General features: G+C 43.0%; 1 protein-coding gene across 1 annotated transcript in view; it reads right to left on the reverse strand.

Annotated features, from left to right (window-relative positions):
* Positions 1-195: 195 nt before the first annotated feature.
* LOC108007735 (scavenger receptor class B member 1) overlaps positions 196-23010 on the reverse strand; it is a gene marked incomplete at its 3' end in the record, with an annotated part of 434380 nt that continues 411565 nt past the window's right edge. Inside the window, 3 exon segments of the mRNA XM_070998599.1 lie at positions 196-774; positions 831-956; positions 1305-1471. Coding sequence (XP_070854700.1) covers positions 196-774; positions 831-956; positions 1305-1471 — 872 coding nt within the window.

Consider the following 23010-nt stretch of genomic DNA (forward strand, 5'->3'; position numbering starts at 1 on the left):
GCAACCTCAAGCTGCATCTTTCAGACGTTGAAGACGACGCAGCCCAGTTCATTAAGTTTAGCGCGTTCAGCAACTTAGTACTATAAAGAAAAATTTCCTACGTTTATCAATGTTTGCGTATTGAGTTCCTTCTTGTTTTATCTTCGTTATAATAATCAAATGCCCAAAGGCAGTCCCATATCGATATTTACTCACCTGTTGCTTTTGTGGAGCAGAGCTTTCCATTTTAAAATTACCAACTAAAGGATTTTTGGCAAAGAGCTCGACGCATATATCTTCGACGCCACGGCAGTGTTCCACTTTTTCGTAGGATCTGGACGTGGTGGATTTGCGGCTCGGAGTGATATTGTCGCAATCGTGCTTCACGTTATTGCTCTCGCAGGCGTCTAACAGAGCTGGCTCCATATCCAGGGCATAAGTGGATTTTGCATTGACTTTGCATAATTTTAAGTCCTGGACGGATCGTTCTAAAACGTGGACATTGGCGTCCGGAAGGTTACCTAGCAGCTTCATCTCACAAGGGCTGTAAACTTGATTGGCGGCCCCACCTCTAGGAACCTGATTTACATTTTCCCGGCCATATTTTCTTTCTGAAATGTTTGCCGCCCGGCAGGCGTTGTTGGACAAATGCAGAGTGGCCCTAGTAATTGCATACCCTAGGAGTCCCATTCCCAGCAGTATGCCACTCCAAAAGACCAAGGGATTGACTATCGGCAAGATATTTAGGTAGAAGTTGAACCGCGAGTCCAGGGAGTCAGGAAGATTTGTCATCATCTGAAACAAGAAATTCTCTCATGACTTGGTAGTACAATGGTCAAATATGTACGTACGATCTCGAACCATAACATGGGCGTTGTCAGATAACTAAACTTGGAGACGGTCGGAAAATTACTCAAGTCCTTAAAGTGCATGTTGATTTGCACTTTTACAGATAACGATAGCGGCAGGCCGGACTCCTAAAAATACAAATCGCATATACAATTATTCGACGAGCTAACAGCACTTTCCGCAAGCACTTATTTTTAGTCATTAATCTATAGCGATGTCGCTAGCGCTGTGGCTCGTTGCCTTGTTTACCACACCCACTGTAACGCCCAAAAGCCACCAAAATTATTAGGCAGTGTTTTTCCGCACCGTTAGGACTGGACCTGGCACCATCTGAAGGGCATAGTCATTTTAAAAAGACACTCGACGACTTTATTGTAAATCGACAAATTGGCTTATATTAAAATTTTATTTTTTACAGTCGGCTGAGCGCAATACTGAATAAAACCAAATTTATCAAAGCTCAAAGATAAACATACCGGTTGAATAACAAAGGCTGATGAGTGTTTCTCCGGATCAGGATTTACACCGGTTATATTTTGTTGTAGCCCCAAATCGCCGTTCATAAAGTGTGGGAAGCTCAAGGAGATTGGGAACCCGTAGTAGCAATCTGTGACGTCAAGCAGACCAACCGGTTGGCAATCGCCTGTAAAGTACAGTAAAAAGTAAGAAAACTTATACAATACAACATTTTTATAATATATATATAAATTTAGTCAATATTTTTTGCTAAGGCATTTTTATTCGGTTTGTGGAGTTCGAGTGGGTGCGGCAAACTCTTTATAGGTCAACCGATAAGTATTGACAGAAAAAAAAAAATACACTTCAGTGACACGATGAAGGCGTGCACTCCACACCGGAAAAGGATCGCCGAACAGTTTGAGCTCTAGGCCCGCACTCGTAGGTCCCACGAAGGAGCGGGTGTTGCGAGCATCTCGCCTACTTCGTCGTAGCGTTCTCCCTTGCTTACTATTAAAAGCTATTATTGATCTCACATAAATATTTTAATTCATGTACATAAGCAACTTATGTTGAATAAGCGCTCTGCGATTTCTCTAGCACCCACATATATCATTATCGGCATATCTTTAACATACAAAAAAAAAGGAATCCTAAAAGATACACGCTTACAAATTTAACTACTTACTGGTTATTTTTGTCAACCACTATTGTTCCGAAAACAACCATTTTAGTTATAACTCGCAACAACTGACGTGCACAAGCCCACGGCACGCAAATATTGCTGTAGTCGACTTCCGTCTCAGAAAGACCTCTTTCTGCAATTTCTTATTGACATATACATGACATTGACATATACTTGGAATAAAAACCTCACAGCTGGATAATTAGTTGTTGCTTTGTCGAGCTGAGATAGATACGGAATGATCATAAAACGGGGATTTTATCGGTGAGAGTCATCAGATTAACAATTACGATCGGGTCGATGTTCGTCGTGCTCTATATATGATTCTAACCCTAGAAGCAGGAGTAAGGCTGATCGAAAAACACAACATTTTTCAACATTTCCCCGTCAATAGACAGTACTCCATGCAATTTAATTTTATTAATAGTCGTTGATTTACAAAGACTTTAACATTACGTCAAGACACATTTACTTTCTTTTTTTGCATGATCGATCGTGGCTTCAATTCGCAATGTACTGATTTCTTAATTCAAAAATCTTATTCAACGATTTTCCTGATTCACCTTCATCTTTTAGAACTGGACTCTGAAATTTAAATAGAATTTCCCAATTCAAGCTAGATCGTTCGCTGATTCTATACCAGATGGAAATTGACGTCATGCTTATTTCAAAAACGCAAGCGCAAACAGTGGCATGATCTCACAAGCCACTGCTTACCGCGATTTTCTGTCACCAAGACCCAATATATGCAATTTTACAATGAATTGAAGAATGAAGGTGATCGGTTCCTAGCAACAGGTTATTACCATGGGGGATTTCGCCTGTTTAACCCGAAAGGCAAACTAAAATACAAAGCGATTATCCAACAAAGCAATAAACTGGTCCAACTGAATCCAGTCAACAGCCAGATTTACATGACTTGTTCAACACGAGGAGAAAATCTCATATATCGTCTGGCCGTTCATCAGATGTTCCTAGATACTATGGTTTCCAACATGCGAGTCGAAATACGCATTATAGACAGTGTTACTGATTGCCTATCTGCTTTCATGGGTGACTTTAAGCAGCTAGTTGGTCGAATTGATACTCTGGAGAAGGATGTGGAGCACCCGCATTCACAAAGAGATGAGCTACAGAGAAACTTGGATCACATGGAACATGAGATGGCGCGGTTGAATGAGTTGGTTGTAAGTGTCGACAAGAAGCCGGCAGTGCAAAAATGCAAAAAAAATCCAAAAATCTCTATGCTATTCCTTAGGCCTAACACCACCACCTAGGATCACAGAGATTTTCCGCGCTTGTAAAACACAGCGCATTAATGTGAATCTTGTAATAATTTTAGAATTGGAAAATCTACGGCACAAATTACTGCTAATAAGGATCCTGAGAAAGCATCGTCGCGGATTCGACTCTCAGTGTCGTTCTATATTAATAAACAGCTATCCAAGGAGCAATATACTATCTTCAAACATGCTTTGCTCCTTAAAAGGAACACATCTTCACTCTGGCACAGTCTATTTATGATCTGACGTTAGAACAATGAATGGATTTTAGAACACTAATTTTCCTAAATAAAATAATAATGACAAATAAGCATACTTACCTTGTGCGTGCCCATTAAAATCGAACTACTAATTTAAATTGTCAAAGGACAAGGTTTTTTTGTTCTCACAGACAATTTTACATCAACGCTGTGCGATTGTGGAACGAACGGTCTCACGATCTCAAAACAATAAGAAGTGCTAATTCGTTAAAAATCAAAGTGAAAGAAAATGAGGAACTAAAAGATTAGTCTAATATATAACGGAAGAACGCTAAGCCGAGTACCTCGTCTATCAGATACCCGCTACTCAGCTAAAGGGACCAATGGGAAATGGAGCAGCAAGGCGAGATTGAAATGCGCCACCTACCCGCGATCTCAATATATGATTATGTGGACGGTAGACAGATTTAAGCGATCTGGTCGTAAGAGTAGGCGTGGTAAACTTTTTTTTGGTTCAATCGATAAGTATTGACGAAACTAAAACATTTCAGTTTACGTTTTTTCTAGCATGAAAATTGTGAGCGCCACAGGTTTAGTTGGTTTGTGGTTAAAGTGGTCGGGGCAAACGTATTTTGGATTTATCGATAGATATTGATGAGACTAATACATTTCAGTTAAAATTTTGTATCTAGCATGAAAATTGTAGGATACACAGGTTTAAGGGAGTTTGTGAGCGTTAGAGTGGGTGTGGCATATTCGCGAAACAAACTGGCGCTGCGTACAAGGCTACAAAATCTAAATCTGAAATCCCAAATCTCTATCTTTGATATTTTCCGAGATATCCACGTTCGTATATGTTTAAATTTTTGAATAGAGTGAGCGTGGCCAAACTTTTTTTAGGTCAATCGATAGGTATTTATGAGAACAATACATTTCAAATTTTTATTCTAGCACTAAAACTGTATGAACCACAGTCTTGGGCGGTTTGTGGGCATCAGAGTAAGCGTGGCACACTGACGAATCAAACTTACGCTGCGCAAGAAGCTCAGGAATCTCCATGTCAAACCCCAACTTTCTAGCTTTTGTATTTTCCGAGATCTCAGCGTTCATACGGACAGACGGAAAGACGGACAGACGGACATAGCTAGATCGACTCGGCTAGTGATCGTGATCAAGAATATATATACTTTATGGGTCGGAAACGATTTCTTCTACCTGTTACATACTTTCCGACGAATCTAGTATACCCTACTACTCAACGAGTAACGGGTATACAAATATGAGGAATACCTACTCAGTACTTTAAGAAAAAATTGTCAGCTTTAAATTATCTATAAATCTCAACACGTAGCGCTAGTCACTATTATTAATTCATAAGTGTCTTAAACTTGTAACGCTAGGGTACATCCAAATCAAAAAAAAAAGGAAGAACGCTATAGTCGAGTACCTCAACTGTTAGATTCCCGTTACTCAGCTAAAGGGACTAAAGGTTTAACTGCCGCCAGCAAGACACCATCCAATGGAGCCGCCATGAACTTAGAGTGCTGAGCATAATTTTTAGATTGGCGACAAGCAGTTGCATTAGGATCATCGTCGGAGGCTACTGCAGCGGCACGCGACATAGATGCCTGGTCAATTTTGATGGGCTGCAGACCAGAGAACGCGTTGGGATCCTCCGGTCGAGAATTAACAGCCACGAGTGTACGTCCGGATGTAGAGTCTGCACTGAAGCCATCTGCTGCATTTGATAAGGTCTTTCTGGTAGTGAAATGGGATCCAGAGCTGGAAACGGATCCCGATGATGGATAGTTGCTGAAACGACTTATAGCGGCATGCGACTTAGATACCTGGTCAATGTTGACAGGTAGCAGACCAGAATATACGGTTGGGATTGGCTTGTCCAAAATTGGCAGCCACGTAAAAATGTCCGAGTGTAAGGTCTGCGCTGAAGCCGTTTGCTGCATCCGATCTGCGTCTTACTGGTAGTCAAGAGGTCCGTGTAAATAAGTCCTTAAATGCTGAAACGAACAGTTTTTTCTATGTTTGCTCGCTACGAAGGTCATGCCGCTTGTTCAGTAGATTTGCGCGTTCTTCGCACCAAATTTATAGGAAAACGTGACCGACCGGTCAACAGTAACAATTTAGAATTCAAGTTATGAGGTGTGCTTGTTTATCTAGCGCCGATGCTTCTCGCAGTCCTCCGCTCTCGGTGGTTTTCCTTGCTTCGGATAATTCTGCCACGACTCGTGAGAGATGAAGAGGTGAGTTGTCTTCAGACCAGGGAGAACAGGCGCTGAGCTTCCAAGGCAATAACCAGACGCTCACTTAGTTCCCATTGACGCTCCTGGCAACCGTCCGGCTTACGCCAGCAGTACCTATTGCGAACGCCCAGTGAAAGACGAACGATCCACCTTAGCCTTCCCTCAAGACTGTTGCAGTCGTACCTGAATCGTGCCCGGATTATGGGTGCCTCCTCGCCGGTCTTGCGTGCGGCGTCCTGCTGTAGACATCACGCTCTGATCTGTCGATGTCCTTGCTCTGTGCTGTACTTGCTCTGTAATGTCTCTGCGCTACGATGTCCATGTCTTGGTGCTGCGCTGTCCTTCTCTGCGATGTCCTTGCGCTACGTAACTGGGTCTCGAGCTATCAGAACACTCCTCTTAACAGTTGACCAAGTTTCCTCCGTGGAATAGTCTCAGATACCGGACTCAAAGTAGCCAAGGGCTGCGCTTTCCAGACAACCGTCGGGCCCCACAGCCAATCAACTCTACGTCAGGATCGACTGTATACATCAGTATAACAGCCGACCGAGTTTCCTCTGTGCAATCGCCTCCGATACCGGACTCAAGGTAGGCAATGGCTGCGCTTTCTAGACAACCGTCGGGTGCCACAGTCAGGGCCCAAAATCCGCGGTTTTACCGTTCGAACTTTCGCCATCTACTGACGGCACCATACTAGGGTCCAAAGTGCGACGATCTCCTTCTCTTCAAATTCTCTTTATCCTTCTCTCTTCTCCGTAAAGTTATTATTCGTTTTATTTGGAAGCACGTTTTTTTTCTCCGGCTGTCATTCTGTGTATCCTTGTTGCCTTTGAATCCTCTTGCTATTTCTTTTTCTCCATTTCCCCCACAGACGTTACCCCCTCAGAATTAGGAACTCTCGTTTCTCCTCTTCGGCCGTTATCCTGTGTATACTTCCAGCCGTCGCGTCCTTGCGGTCTTTCCATCGACGCCCAACAGCTCCCTGATGAGCTTCACTGCTCCGATGTTCCGTTTCACATGCTTTCTCACGACGTCCTCCTCGCAGAGGAGGTGGACCTGTCCTTAGTCTCTGGTTTTCTATCAGCTTTTCTATTTTTTTATTGTGGGGCCGAGTTTCCGTTCTCTTTATTGTCTGGCGGGCTATTGTAAAGCTATCGAGATATCCGGCTTGCCCCCTTCGTCTACATTTGTGTCCAAATGTCAGTGGCTTGTCTTCTGCACCGTTGACTCAAGCTCTTGCCTTATGATGATGCTTTTGCCAACTTCACCCTTGGATGCGGGTGCTTTCGACGGTCATTTCAGTAGCAGTTCGATTGAACAGAGCTCTGTTCTGTGTGTGGCATGTTCCATTGACTCCGGCTTTGGCCTGAAGATAAAACGGCTGCCGCTGCCCATGCATACCTGTATTCAGCTGGTTTTACATTCCCGCCTCTCCCTTCCGTTGGCTCCGACTGTGTCCTGACGATTAAAAGGCGTCCTATAATACTTTTATATTATGCGTCGTTGATTCCGGTTCGAAGTTCTCTGTTGGCTCCAGCTTTGCCCTGACGATTGAAGGGTTGACACTGCTGCGGTTCTGCATTCACCTGACGGCTAAACGATCGGTCTCCTTGTCCGTTCAACTATCATCACTGTTGACTACGGCTTTGTCCTGATGACTTAACGGCTTCTTGAAATCTTTTTCTTTATGTGCTTAAACCAACCGACTCTTGGTCCGTTTTGTAGCCCGCTCGTATCGCCGTTCTCTCTCAAATCGTCTGCATGCTCTTGAAGTTTTAAGTTGCTGATATGCACCAACAGTTATATGTTTTGTGGCGAGCTCTGCAGATGAAAGCGACATAATATTATATGCCTGATACGGAATGTCATATTTCGGTGACAGAGTCCAGGTGTGCATGGGCAGCGGCAATACTGGAGCGGGGAAATTTGACTGTCAACGAGGTCGTGGGAAGGAGAGTATGACGGAAGATCGGCGCAGTAAAGCTCAACAGCTGTTGGGCGTCAAGGGAAGGATCGCATGGATTTAAAGGCTACGACGATACACAGGATATCGGCCGGAGAGAAGAAATGTCTGAGGGTGAAAATGTATCAAGGGGAAGAGAGGACTCAAAGGCTACAAGGTTACACAGGATAACAGCCGAATAGAAGAAACGAGCCTTATTTCGGTACCATAAGAAAGGGGGGAATGTGATGAATTAAGTAACTCCGCACAAATAAGGCGAAGGGTAATTGCTGAATACGCAGTAAAATTTTGGAGAGATACACGGCTATGTTGAATTGAGACTCGGTCGACTTTGCAAGGACTGCTCCAGCTACGTCGGACGTTGCTCGAATAGTTGAGTAGGAATGAAGCGGGCATAGCACCGACGTATCCTGTCGATCCTGACGTGGGGTTAACTGATTGTGACGCCCGACGGCTTTCAGGAAAGCACAGTCGGTAAATACTTTAGGAACGGTATCGCTGGCGATTCATCTGAACGAGAAGCCGTTAGGCTCGGGACGAGTGCCCTGCAGCCCGACGGTTGTATTGAAAGCGCATCAACTGGATACCTTGAGTGCAAACTCGAGACCCGGTCGACTGTTACAAGGACTGCCCTGGCTACGTCGCACTATGGGGAACTTGACCACTTTTTTTGGCCAAAACCCATTTTTTAAAATTCGTTAAAAATTGGATTTGTTTATCAGAATGCATCAATACCTTATGTTACTAACAGAAAAGTTTACCAGTGCGCACCACTGTTAAGTTATCAGCCGTTAAAGCCTGTTTTTATTTCGACGAGGTGACAGCGCTGGTAAAGCGCCTATTGTTCTTAATAGTTTAAATTGTCAAAAAGTGTAAAACTAAACATAGCACTGAAGTTTTTGAAATACCATCCAATCAGAGGGACTTGTAACCTGTGTTTGTGACCTTGATATTGTATTTATTGATTGTGGTGCTCGTATATTCGTGTTCTCGTTCTAACCTCAAAAAAAACAAATTTTAATTTGTTCTTTTAAATGGAGCTACAAAGTGATTTCAGCTATTTACACCTCTAAAACCTTATTTATCTTGTAGAGTATTTAATTCTTATTGAGCTCGGCTAGTTTAAGGGTGCACTTTTGCGCACTTTCTTTAAAATGTAGCTTTAAGGGCCTCTACCTAATATGGTATATATCTCGCCTTTTTGTCTGGTAAATGCCAGTTTCGATGTTTAGATAAACTGTGTGCAATTATATTTCTTTTTAAATAACGATTATTTTAAAATTATTTTACAACATCATTTCACTTACTTAACGTTGAAATAAAGGGTTTTAGTATTTTTGTTAAGAATTATAGTGATACAAAAGAAAAAATTACAATTTCACTTAAAAAATGGGAAATAAAAAACGCCAACATTTTTTTTAATTCAGCTTGGTCTTTTATATAAAAAAATTTGGAAAAAATTTTTTTATTTGATTGACAAGAAAAAAAATTAATTATTTTAATTTTTTTTTTAATTATTTTTAATTTACTTCCTTTAAATTTTATAAACTTAATTCGAAAAACAAAACTTTTAAATGTTGCTTCGTTTTTAAGTTATTAATTAATGCCACAAAAAGTGGGCGAATTCCCCATAGTGCTTCGGACGGTTGCCTGAGAGCCCAAGACCCATTTACGCAAGAAATCACAGCGCAGAGGCTTCACAACGCAGGGGTATTACCAAGCAAGGACAACGCCGAGCAGCACAGGACGTCGACAGCAGCATCGGGGCACGAAAAATCGGCGAGAAAGGCACCCAGAATCTGTAGCGGCGACTGAAGCAACGAAATTTTTCCTTTTAGTTCGGCCAAGAAAAATATTTTTTGTTTAGTTTTTTTTGAGCTTAGCTTAGTTTCAAACCACAAATATTAGTAAGCCCGGTTTAGTATTTTTTTGAGATGACAACTGAGCGTGGCGATAGTAATCAGCTGTACTAGGGTAGCGCTGTTAAGCTTGCTTTCAAACCACAGATGTTAGTAAGCCCAGCTTACTTAGTATTTTTTTTTTGGGAATACCAACTGTCCACGGCTTGCATGATCAGCTGCACCAGGGGAGCTCTGGAAAGCTTAATTACCAACATGGCGTGATTACCGGCTGCGATGCATTTCCGCTGGCAGCCTAGACCAACATTACCCGGTTCCGTTCTATTTCTTTTCAATCGAGCAGTCGCGGAGTGCACATGCACTAAAAAAATTAAATTCCCAGTCCCAAATAAGTTCGAATCTTTAACTCGGGTACGCATGCATCTTGCAAGTATTGCGATTCGATAGTGGAAAATTTAAATAAAGACACCCGCCAAAGCTTAGATCGAGTAAGTTTCCCGGCGAATTGGTTTTCTTTCTGTGTCTAACCCCCGCCCGTGTCTCAGGCAGCTGAAGAGGAAAAACTTAGAGTCGTCCCGGCTACGAAAGTGTTCCGGCCAGCAGGCCAGCAGCAAGCTATAGTATTTTTTTTGTTTGGATTGGCGAGGTTTCTGCCGGCAACGGCCCGGGAAAAATCCCAAAACCCCCAAGAGGTTTTCGGGGCACAATCGTAAGGTAGATATGCTCGAGAACAGTGTATTTTTTTTCTCAATCGTAAGGTTGTGCCCAGTTAGCAGTATGTAAGGTCGTCGAGACGAGGAGCATGTAAACCAGGTATCACCAACGGAAACCCACGTGCACGTACCGAGGAGCACCCCCTAGCTACAAGCGTACATAACCTGGTACCACCGAAATCCGGCGCCTGCATCGTGGAGCACCCCCTTAAACGTCATGTGTACCTAACCCTGCACCAACGAACAAGCATGCGTAGCTAACCCTTTTGCACATGCGCGCATTTACGAGCCGCTACTTATGCACATGGACGTGTAAGCTTTTGGCGCACACTTACGCAGCTACACCGCGGGAAATCTCTAGGCCGCACATACACATCAGCAGCAGCCTTACCCCAATGCACATGGCGCAAATTTTAACGGGGTTTAACCCTCTGCTATTTCTTTGTATTATCTCTGGCAATCAACCCAATCACTTGCCCCAATTGCGAGCATATTTAACCTGCAACCACAGTGAACCCCATGGGGGAAAATATCTAGGAAAATTTTAAAATATAATGAAGCGGATCTTAATTAGTTTATTGTAGATACTACCTAAACTTAAATAACAATTTTGTGCCTCTAAAGAATCGGGACATAATGGCAAGAAAGTTTCTTTTTAAATTGTTTTCAAAATATATTCTTAGTTCACTTTAACCCTATGGTGCAAAACGCCATAATCTTTTTCCAGCACACATGCGTCGGGAGATCGATCTTTCGCCGATGGAAAAGTTGCCGTGAGTTTGAAAACTAAATGTTTATTTTCTATATCCACATTTATCTTTTAAAAACTAAACCAAACTTTTATTGGAACGTCCAAAAATAATAATAAACGAACCCCGAATCTAATGAAGCATTAAATTAACGAAAATATTTTCCAACAAATATTAAGTACTTAAAGAGAATTAACTTGAATTTTAATTTTAAATTTTATCAAAAAAAATATTTTATTAATCCTAATTAAATTAAACCAAACAAATTAAATTAATATCTCACCCTGAAACGAATTGAAATTCTAAACTTTGAAACAACCGCCTTTATCTTACAAAAACCGTATATATATGCTCTCTTAATTAAGATTATATACCATTGTTTAAATATTATTACTATTTTTATACCTATTACTTTATCATGAATTACTATTACTGAACTACTGTTAATTATGTTTTCTTTCCTTGAATTTATTATAAAAATGGAAGCTTAGATTCCAAAATTTACTGAACTCCGCTGATGTTTTCTCGGTCGTAGGGTACAAAAGGGGTCACCAGAGTCATGCTCTTGCGGCGGGTGATCATAGGTAGGGTGGGCAACATGCGAGCACAATAACATCCGTGTCTTCGCTGCGTTAAGATTTCTTTCTTTCTTTTCTTTTCTTTTCTTGAGTCTTTAAACTCTTTCCGAATTTATTTATATTTCTTCCGGTTTAGTTAACTAACTTATAATTTTGTCGCAAGCACGCTCAATTCTTGGTCTGTTAATAATAATGTGTAGATGGTGTCAGGGTCAGTATAAAGCAAGAACAACACCCCCAAAGCCGACGAGTTAGTGCCGGACCCTAAAGCGTGCCCCGCAAGTACAGAGAGTTCGATTCAAAACACTTCATTCGAACGTTACACGCTACAAATCCACGCACGCTTCAGGTACGACTGCAACAATCTTGGTGGAAGGCTGGAGTGGATAGTTCGTCTTTCACTGGGCGTTCGCTTCAGGGACTTCTGACGTAAACTGGACGGTTGCCCGGAGCGCCGACCGGAACAGAACAAGGGACAGGAGGCTGTGGCTGGCAGGGCGGTTGTCTTGGGAGCCCGGCGCCTGTTTACCCTAGTCTGAGAACGGTGAAGCTTCCCAAAGCCAAACAGCCCAACTCTTCGTCATCTCTCCCGAGTGACGGCCAACGTACCCGGAGCAGCGGATGCCACCGAAAGCGAAAGACTGCGGGAAGCATTAGAGCAAAAATGGGATAACTAAACTTTGTAACGCAGACCCCTGAATAAACGAATTAGATTGTTGTTACTGGTAATCGGGATTGTTGTTACTGGTAACCGGGTGGTCACGTTTACTATAAATTTTGTAGGACGAACGCATAAAAACGGGCCCGTGCTCAGCAGATCCTACCAGACGCTTCCGAGTGCATAGTACCCAAGAACAATCAAGGCGACCCATTCTGCGTCTTTGTCCAGCTTGACTTGCTCTTGACTACTACCGCTCGCACCGCGTTCCGGAACCCCGTCAGGGGGGCCGTTGTAGATATATGGTTAATTTCGAAATCATGAGTCTTATTAGACCGAAATGAAATCATTAAAGACAACCGTTTCTCCCGTCGAAATGGCTGCTTGGTCGTGTTATGAAGATTCAGTCCGGGGTGGAGGACTTTTAAAGCGTTTAGACTCAAAGCTCTGCCTGCTATTGGAACGCACGACGTCGGTCTATCGAGTTGCACTTATGTTTTTTGTACGATTGTAATTTGAGGTTTGAGAATAATTATAAATTTAAGCATAAACTCTGACACAACTGCAAATTTACATACTGTATGTAAGTATAAAAAGTTATATGCAATTAAATTGTGCAATCAGTGGCTTTGCCGTTGCAGGTCTCCATCTCCCTCGCACTACCCGTAGTTGAGTAACGGGTATTTGAAAGTCGATGGCATCGACTATAGCGTTCTTTCTTCTTTTTATTGCATCGTGCCGAATTAACCACTGTAGACAGTAGTCCACATAGTGATGAAGCACACCAGGAAAGTGTACGAGGAGACAACTTTAGATCGATGCAGGATTGAAAATCTGCTGTGATAGTCAGGTCCTAGCACGTGATACACCAATAAAAAACAAGGAAGAACGCTATAGTCGAGTACCTCGACTATCAGATACCCGTTACTGAGCTATATGGAGATATGCAAGCAGCAAAGCGAGATTAAAATGCGCCACCTACCGGAGGTATACAGATTTAAGCGTTATGGGCGTTAGAGTGGGCGTGGCAAATTTTTTTTTGGATCTATCGATAGGTATCGACGAGACCAATACATTTCAGTTAAAATTTTTTATCTAGCATGAAAATTGTGGGCGTCACAGGTTTTCGCGGTTTGTGGGCGTTAAAGTGGGCGTGGCAAACTTTTTTTTGGGTCAATCGATAGGTATTGGTAAGAACAATACATTTCAGTTAAAATTTTTATTCTAGCATCAAAACTGTATGAGCCACAGTTTTGGGCGGTTTGTGGGCGTTAGAGTGGGCGTGGCACTGTGCTGAAACAAACTTGCGCTGCGTAAGAAGCTCAGGAATCTGCACGCCAAATCTCAATAGCCTAGCTCTCATAGTTTCCGAGATCTCAGCGTTCATCCGGACAGACGGACAGACGGACAGACGGACAGACGGACATGGCTAGATCGACTCGGCTAGTGATCCTGATCAAGAATTATATATACTTTGTGGGGTCGGAAACGCTTCCTTCTGCCTGTTACATACTTTCCGACGAATCAAGTATACCCTTTTACTCTACGAGTAACGGGTATAATAATCGAACACTTGAAGGATCGCATACCAAATCTTTAAGATATTCAATTGGTTCGGGAAAAAGCGGTAAAAGTGTAAAAGGAAAGAAAATTGAAACTGTTGGAGCAGCAGTTTATCAGCCTAGTTGTATTATTGCTGAAAATAAGAAGTGTCACCCCAGTTTTGAAAATCCGGTGCCCCTCTCAAAAGTTGTTTCAAAAACAAGATTTGGCAGGACTTTTCAAAAGGAAAATTTGGGTCTCTTTGTTTGTCAGTTGGTTCCATAAATCTGTTTTAGGGATCTGGAATCACTGAAATTAATTGGAATTAAAGGGATCAAAAATATATTTTGAAAAAAAAAACTTGTGAATTACTAAACCTAAAGGCTTGTATTAGATATTTTTAAATATTATGCACACCTCTTAACGTAATTTGTCCAAGTGCGATAGTTTTAAAATTATGCCCAAATGTTTTTTCATCTATTATCTATTATCATCTATATTTCAGTCAGAGTTTGCATCGCAGTGAACGAGAAGTTTCTGCGTCTGGCATGTTTCGTTGAATCCGGCCTTGGCCTGACGATTAAACGGTTTCCGCTGCTCATGCACACCTCGAGTATGCTGGTTCAGCATGCGCTAGACGACAACATGATCGGTCTCCTTTTCACCTCTTCCTTCCGTTGTCTCCGGCTATGGCCTGAAGATAAAACGTCTTCCAATAATCCTTTTCTTTTATGCGTCGTTGACTTCTGTGCATGTTTGAATGACCATAGTCCTGGCCTGACGATTAAACGGATTCTTGTAACATTTGGACGCGGCTCCCTGCCCTGTGTTAGGAACGAAGTCAAGTATCCAGTGGACTCGCATACGCTTCAGTTGAGAGCCAACGTAATCTCTGACCCCCTTTCGTCCCAGTTCCTATGGTTTTTCCGACAAACTGTGCTATCATTGTTTTTAAAGTCCGGTTCGCGCGCTCGCTCGGAGTTCCCATATCGAGTAGGAACTTCTTGAACTTCACCCCGTTGTCCGTGATTAGTACTTTTGGGACCTCAAGTCATGCGACCATGCTTTCTCTAAGTGCCCTCTGTAGGGTTTCCGCTATCGCTATACGTAGGGGCACCAACTCTGTCCGCATTGAAAATCGATTTATCAGAACCAAAAACATCTGGATCCCATGCTTCGATCTTGGCAGTGGTCCGACAAAGTCTGCGCACACCGTTTCTCATGGCTCTTCCGGGACTTGTGTCACCATTTTTCCTCTCACTGACTCACAGCTTCTAGGCCACCACATCTTCGTTGCCGGTTCTGTGTGGTATCTGCCTGTACTGCGTTTCGCCTCCAAAGACATAGGCTGGAAATTTTTGTGGTTGCACCTTTATTTTCTCGTCCATGCCCCTGATCCTGTTGCACTGCCCATTCTACACCGTAGGGTTTCACTTTCGCTTTCCATAGGGTTTCCGGCACTGGCTGTCTGGGCAGAGCGTTGACTTTCTGTACGAAATCTCAAAGTCGAACTGTTGCAGCTCCACGGCTAATCTGGCGATTCTTTCTGAAAGACTTTCAATGCTGTTTAGCCACTTTAGCGCCATGTGATCCGTTACAACGACAATAGCCAAGCACTCCTTCTCTGTTGTCGAATAGTTCGTATCGGCTCCGTCTAGGGTTTGACTGGACACGGCAAACATTGTATCAGTCACCTGCCTTACCTTCACATCCTCGAACGGCTGTTGGTGATGCTGTGGTAACACCCATTTTACAGCTTTGCGGTTGGACAATGCGTCCGGTACGAAACGTCGGTACCACGCCTAGGTAGGTTCTGCCTCAGCTCGCGGACTGTTGAAGGTGGTTCAAATTAGGCTATGGCTGCCACCTTGTCTGGCGGCAGGTCCTGATTGAAGAATTGACACTTCTCTGGGCGATTATATCGACTTGATACGCGATCGCATGTGGTGGCATCTCCGGTTCAATCACTTCGTCCAAGGCACGTTGATATGTTGCGCATACCGATTGTAATCCAAACGGCAGTACCCTCCCCTCTCCTGGCCCCGTGAACGACGCAAACTATCTACTTGTTTCTTCCAGATGAATTTGCCAGTACCCATCCTTTAAGCCCAGGCTGCTGATAAAGCGTGCTTTTCGTAGATGGCCCAGGATGCAGTTTATATTGTTGAACGTTGATGCACTAAGAGTAGTACAAACAAACGTGTTTGATACGCGCGGGCCCATTTTTATTTCGGGCAAATACGGTTCGCGAGGAAGGTACATAGAACAAATAAAGACAGGACAAAACATAGATCAACAAGACGAAAGCAAATGAGCTAATATTTTAGTTTTTAATACAGGGATAGAAGTTGAGGAACAAATTAAATGATATTGGGTGTTATAATTATTATAAAGAACGCGAAAGGGCTCGTGCTGACTTAAGTTAGGTGAACATATTGGCAAGTTGATAGGATAGTAGTTTCGTGTTAGTCTAACAGGTACATTGAAAGTTAGGTGACTTACCAAATCTACAGAATCAATACCGCCTCTGATAAGATGATTCATAAAAATAGTGCCAAGCATAGTTCTACGGTTTCTAGACTAGGCAAATTAATTAATAGCAATCAACTCGAGTAAGAAGGCAACTTGACGTTTTGAACCAAGTTCAAACCACGTAAGGAAAAAAGAAGAAATTGTTTCTGTACGGACAACGCTTTATAAACCCAAGATAGTAGAGTTGATGTGGGAGTAAAATTAAAGTTTAGGATCTTGTAGAACACCTAAATCGTTTACTGAGTATATTCGGTCCAAGGACATGCTCTGAAGAGAGTAACTCATTGGCGTACCCCTGTAAAAAGTCATAACATTGTATTTAAGATAGTTTAAATTCCTGGAATCTATTAATGTCTGACTGCAAGCTGAAACCAGACTCAATATTTGTATATGATAAACAAAGCTTAGCATCACCAGCATACATTAGAACACAAGAGTGAGTTAAGATAGCGGGAAGACCATTTATAAACAGAGTAAACAGCAAAGGGCCTAAATTACTGCCCTGAGGCACACAGCGTTTTTGAATTAAACCCTCTGAGATCTACCATTCAAATAACTTGAAATCCAAGCTAACAGATTATTTGGAAACCCGAGCTGATCTAATTTGAATAAAAGAAGAGAGTGGTTTACAGAGTCAAAGGCTTTACTAAAATATGTATATATAACGTCTGCCTGCCATTTTTTGTTAAATCCATCTATCACAAAAGATGTCAATTCGAGCAAGTTAGTGGTGGTCGATCTTCGCCTTATAAAACCATGTGGACACGGTGATATCAGAGAGGAGCACAAATGTGGCAAATGAGAGGTAATAATGCGTACAAATGTTTTAGGAATTGCAGACAATTTGGAGATTCCTCTATAGTTCTTCGCACCCTTTTTGTGGAATGGAATAATAAAATAATCTTTCCAGATAGTAGGAAAAACAGACGATGAGATAGACAAATGAAAAAGTTTAAGAATGGGCTTACAAATAGTTCGTGCACAAAACTTAAGAACACACCCAGGGAGTCCATCTGGCCCCGGAGAATAGGTTGGCGGTATAGTTTATAAATCACTTAAGAGAGAACTTTCGGTAATTACAGGAGAAGAAATACAATTTGCACTGTTTAAGTGATTAGGGTAACTAGAACTAGACCAAGAAACAGAACTTTAAGTAGATTGGAAGAATTCAGCAAATAAATCTGCAATTTCGGGATCCGTAGATGCCTCAATAGAGTTTAATCGTACTGATGATGGCAATGCTGAAGACTTTCGCTTAGCATTAACAAAGTTATACAACTGCCTCGGATATTTTGAAAATTCAAATTTACATCGGTTAAGCAACAATAAAATTAGTACGAGCCACCACATATCTTGAAAAATCGGATGGCCTACCCCACTTTTTGTACTTTTTATAAAAGTTTGTTTTCACGTTTCTAGGAGGATACCGGTCTTCTGACACAACTAGTGGGTCTATTCTGGATACCGTGACTTCAGACGGATCTAAAACAAATACAAGATCTAATTGTCTGTTTAGTGAATTACGCAAAACATCTGCAGTTGTGGTTTCAGGTGTTAAACGAGACACAAAAAAATTCCTTCCTATATGGAACAACCGAAAGTCTCTTTCTTCCACCACCAACAATCTGAACATCGTTCGTCTGATTATCGAGACCAGGGCCACCTATAGAGCTAACTTCACCTGTGGGCACAGAAAGCTGCGTAGTGTTTGACCCCTTAGGTTGACTAGCAGAAACTGGGACTCCTCCAGAGTTGTTGGTACCTATGGGTACTGCTGGCAGTGAAGCTTTAGGTCCCCCAACGCCAGTGGAAGCCGACATAGGTGCCGTTACCGATCGGGTAAAAATATTTGAAGCTAACTTTTGATTTGGAACTAATGCCTTTACTTCAACATATTTTAAAGGAGCGGTCTTTTTGCGTTTAGGTGTCCCTACTGATATTTTTTTATAATCAAGGTCGGCCTTAAGCTCTTTGAAATCAGCAACTATGCCCATAAGTTTATCAAACAGTTTCATAAAAGGATCATTGGTCAGCGCCACATAGCCATCCACATCACGGTCTATTTCCACGCAAGAGGCACAAGTCTACGAAAAAACAACACGCAGATCAATATAGTCTTTTACTCTACCAGTACAGTACATTTCAAATGTATAACTATTTTTGCTATACTTGACATTTGGTATGCGTCCATTGATTTCTCCTTGATCTTTGGCGTTCATCCAGCCGGAAGTTCTCGCTCTGCAGCTGGTGCACGCAATTAAGCAGGAGGAGCACGTGACCACTGATAGCGCGTCGAGATCACCTGCTGGCGGTCAATGCGCACCTGCAGATCCTGCTGAGCAGCATCGCAAGTGGTGCCAAGGCCGAGGTGCACGTAAGTAGAGAAGGCACCCATTCTCTATAGTTCTTGGTGTGACATTGGAGAAGCCAGATGCTACAAAATTCGTGAGGAAAGCTCAGTAGATTTGAATTTATAGAAAAACCTCCCGGTCAAGGAAAACCACAATTTAGAATTCCGGCTATGAGGCTTTTACTCAAGGCTCTTAGCTAGAAAGCTTAATTGTCTTGTGCTAGTGCTTCTTGCAACGATTCTTCTCGCAGTCATCCACTCTCAGCGGCTTCCGCTGCTCCAGATACTTCTACCGCCACTCGTGAGAGATGACGACGAGTTTGGCTATTGGGGCTTAGGAAAGCGTCACCGTTCTAAGACTAGGGTGAACAGGCACTGAGTTTTCAAGACAACCGCCCTGCCCGCCACGGCCTCCTCTCCCTTGCTCTGTCCAGGCCGGTCACACCAGACGCTCACTGTGCCTGCCCAGTTCCTGCTTAAGTATTCAGGCATCCGTCCAACGTAACTAGAGCCGTCCGAGTTTTCTCTGTGCACTCCGATACCGGACCCATGGTAGTCAACAGGTGCGCTTGCCAAACAACCTTCGGGCGCCACATCCAATCAACATCACGTCAGGATCGGCAGGGTTTGCCGACAGCCCAATTCCTGCTTACTATTCGGGCATAGCATGGGCAAAGGCGGTAGACCCAGACTTCGACATCGTTCTGACTACAAGCAAAAGCAACAAGCGAGAGAGGTCGATGGAAGTAGCGCAACCAGCGAGAAAGAAGGCCAAGACAACTAACCACGGCACATGGTCGAGGTCCTTTGCGGAAGTGTTAAAGGATCGAAGATCATTGGCGTCATCGATCAGAACGATGAAGGCGGCAGGATCCCAAGAAACCAGTGGGATCTGGTTAGACGGGATCTTGCGAGAGTGGCGTTGAAAGTGCTGGTCGAAAACCCAGGCTGCCATCACCACCCCTGAACCAAGATGACCGTTTGCAAGGCCGCGGACATCCCGTCCCGACCGAGAGCGAGGGTGTGGCTGCCGTCTGAACGTTCTGAGTCAGGGGCTATTCCTAGCCCTTTGACAAGGTTCAACCCAAAGCTTCCGACAGATGGTTGGAAAGTGGTTAAGGTGGAGAAAGCCAAGCGCGTCACAATGAACGTGGTGATCGTCCTTAACCAGGCATGTCTAGAATCCCTCGCAGCCCTGCAGAACCGGCTGAACTATGGGTTTGACAAGGTGCAACTCCGCATCTATGATACTGATATCCTAGCGGCAGACAACCTGGCTGCCTGCGCGTCCTATGAGCGCCCCTGGTAATGACGGGAATGAACACGGAAGGCGAACCGCACAGGGTACGTGTTAACTAAATCAGAGCTCACCGAAAGCCTGAAGCAGCTGAGCACACAGGGCATTCCAGGACATAGTTGAGGAAGCGGAGGGTGCCCAACCCGAGCTCAGCCCTGAAGATGGTGCAGATTAATCTGCATCACAGCACTCCTAACCCGCTTGGCAACAGGCAAAATAGGAGTAGTCCTCATCCAAGAGCCATGGATTGTTGGTAACAACATCTGTGGCTCATCAACCCCCCTATACAATCTAATCCATACCATGGGTAAGGGTAAAACCAGGAACAGCAATCTTACTAAAACACACATTAACTCTTATCTAATTCCAACGTTTAACAAAGGCGACCTCACCACGGTCAGACTGGACTTAAACGCACACACACATCACATCATAGCATAATTCTATCTGGCTCACGACCATGACGGGCCCATACCAAACACCATAACACAACAACTCATACACTCACACTCATCTAAGGAACTCACCTAACTCACACCACACGCAATGGGGAAGAACAAGCACAAACAAAAGGGGTGAGTTACTCTATGACTATCTCTTTCAATCAAATCTACTTATTTCCAACAAAGGTAATGACCCAAATTTAACCAATAGAACTATCAGGTAAGTATTAGACATTACCCTTATGTTTGATCCCATGCTTAACCAGCTTGAAGCGTGGAAAGTGGGGGTCAAAAAACCATTCTCAGACCACCGATACATAGAATGTACAATTACTCTAGACTATCCTCCCACGTACTAAACGGTCAAGAACTAGACAGCCAAGTCAATTCTTTCACTGAAATCTGCAGTGAAGCCATAAAAGAGGCTTGCCCATGCAGAACAGTCAAAACAAAGCACAAACCGCCTTGGTGGAACACAAACCTGGCGAAACTTATATGCGAGTGCAAAACCTTCTTCAACAGAGCTAAGTACAACAACAGCGAAGCTTCCTGGAACATATACCACACAAAGCTAAGCCTATACAAAAAAAAGATAATAATATCGAAACAAAGAGAATGGGCTAACTTCTGCAACCACGGAGGCATCCAGACTCAGAACTATCTGGGCAAAATCTTCAGCAACCATTGGCTACCTAAACACCAAGGCTGACACCTGGACGGAAAAAAGCCAGGAAACCCTTGAACTCATGCTATACACCCATTTTTCAAGTAGAACCTCGACGATCAGAGTATAGACAATATCTGAAACCTTGACCGCATCAAGTGGGCTATCAACTCATTTAAGCCCTTCAGTCCACCGGCCCTGGCTTGTTCTTCAAGGCCCAACTACAAAGGACACTAAGCACATCCCTCCCGACTGCAACCCTTCAGTAGCAAGAATCCGATCCTCGCTAGAATACCAAAAATACCATTTTTATGGATTTTGGGGATTTTGTGCATCCTACATCCACTCTAGACGCCATGATTTCCTCCTCTTTGTCGAAAGCTTCTCCCGAGATCGGTTCGTTCCCTGCAAAAAGTGCTATAATTTTCAAACCCGTTCGCATCCACACATCCGCGTGTGAAATTCTAGGAATTTTGGTTGAGCAGTACGACCTGTTATCACTCCCAATATTGGTGGTAAGATTATTCGACGATATATTGAAAAAATCTAACTGTATTTCCCGGAAAACAGCAGTGACCAGAGACACGTGCAAATTCTCGGAATTGACGGAAGTTTTACAGTCCTCCCTCTGCGCACAGCAAGGAGCAGGTGCCGCGTGCAGCGATTCATCAGCCGAACCATATATTTCTTCAGCGCCAGGCCATAATCGCCATTTGGGATTTTTATACCGCACACCGCGTGAAAGGAATCTGTCTTCTTTGCCACACCTGGATTAATTTCATCATCGGCAAACCATAAGCGGCTTCAAGGATCGCCGCAGTCAACCCGCGTGAGGTTTTGACTTTGCCAAGTCCGCTCGACGATCTACAAGTCAGATCACGTTGCAGTTCGGGCGAAAAGCGCACCGGCGCCGATTCGGCGTAATTCGGGCAAGACAGCAGAGGCTGTTCCAATTCTGGTTTCCAGTTAATTTTGGCCGGGACTGCCAACTCGTTTTTGTATCGCTAAAGCGATTGTAGTTTAATTTTCATATTCTAAATATTTGTACGACGAGTTTCTAATTTAATTTACGATTCCTATTTAGCTTTTATACTTGCGTGTGTGCTTACGACATAGTATAACATATATACACTTAAATTAAATTATTCTACAGCGCACATCGATCGTCATCAGGCCTGCTGACTTCGTTGGAGAGTTCGTAAGTACGGCATAGCCGTAAATCATTTACATTCCTACATATATATTCATTCTTGTCTGAGCCCGCGCACTTTTGGTACCAACATATACATGCAATTTTTCCACATTCGCGTATTGATATAAATATTAAATAAGAATCGTTTGCACTTATATAATTTAACGTAATCCGCCTAAGTGATTTCCTGTAATTTTTGAATAAGCTTACCGCATATCGATAAAATATGTAATCAGTTTCGTAATAACTTAACGTAAACAAAATATCCATTTCTTTTCATATTTGATAATCTTGTACTGACACTCGATCATATAGAGAGTCTTTTGGCGTGAAGAACGCTTAGTTCTAAGGCTTTAGTGTTAGGATTTGTAGTATTCTTGGACGTTGATGCACTATGGTCAGTACAAACAAGTGGCCCTTACGACACCAAGCAATGCTTGTTACGCGCGGAGCCCTAAACCGATTTGGGCAAGTAAACGAAATCGCGGACATGGAAAAAGACGACATAAAAATAGACAGTTTAAAATACATGCTCACATAGAATGGCTTGTAACATAGAAATTTACAAATTATTGGAAGATAGAAAATACATAAGTTTATCATAATTAGTTGCATTAGGGCTATCAAACAGTAAGACGTGACACAGTGCATTATAGTCGTCACAAAGAACCCGAAAAGGATCATGAAGGGCATAATTGGATCTACAAATTGGCAGGGACAACGGACGAAAACGACGAACTGTTCTACAGGGTCCATT

Source organism: Drosophila suzukii (genome assembly GCF_043229965.1).
Source record: "Drosophila suzukii chromosome 2 unlocalized genomic scaffold, CBGP_Dsuzu_IsoJpt1.0 scf_2c, whole genome shotgun sequence".
Taxonomy (NCBI): domain Eukaryota; kingdom Metazoa; phylum Arthropoda; class Insecta; order Diptera; family Drosophilidae; genus Drosophila; species Drosophila suzukii.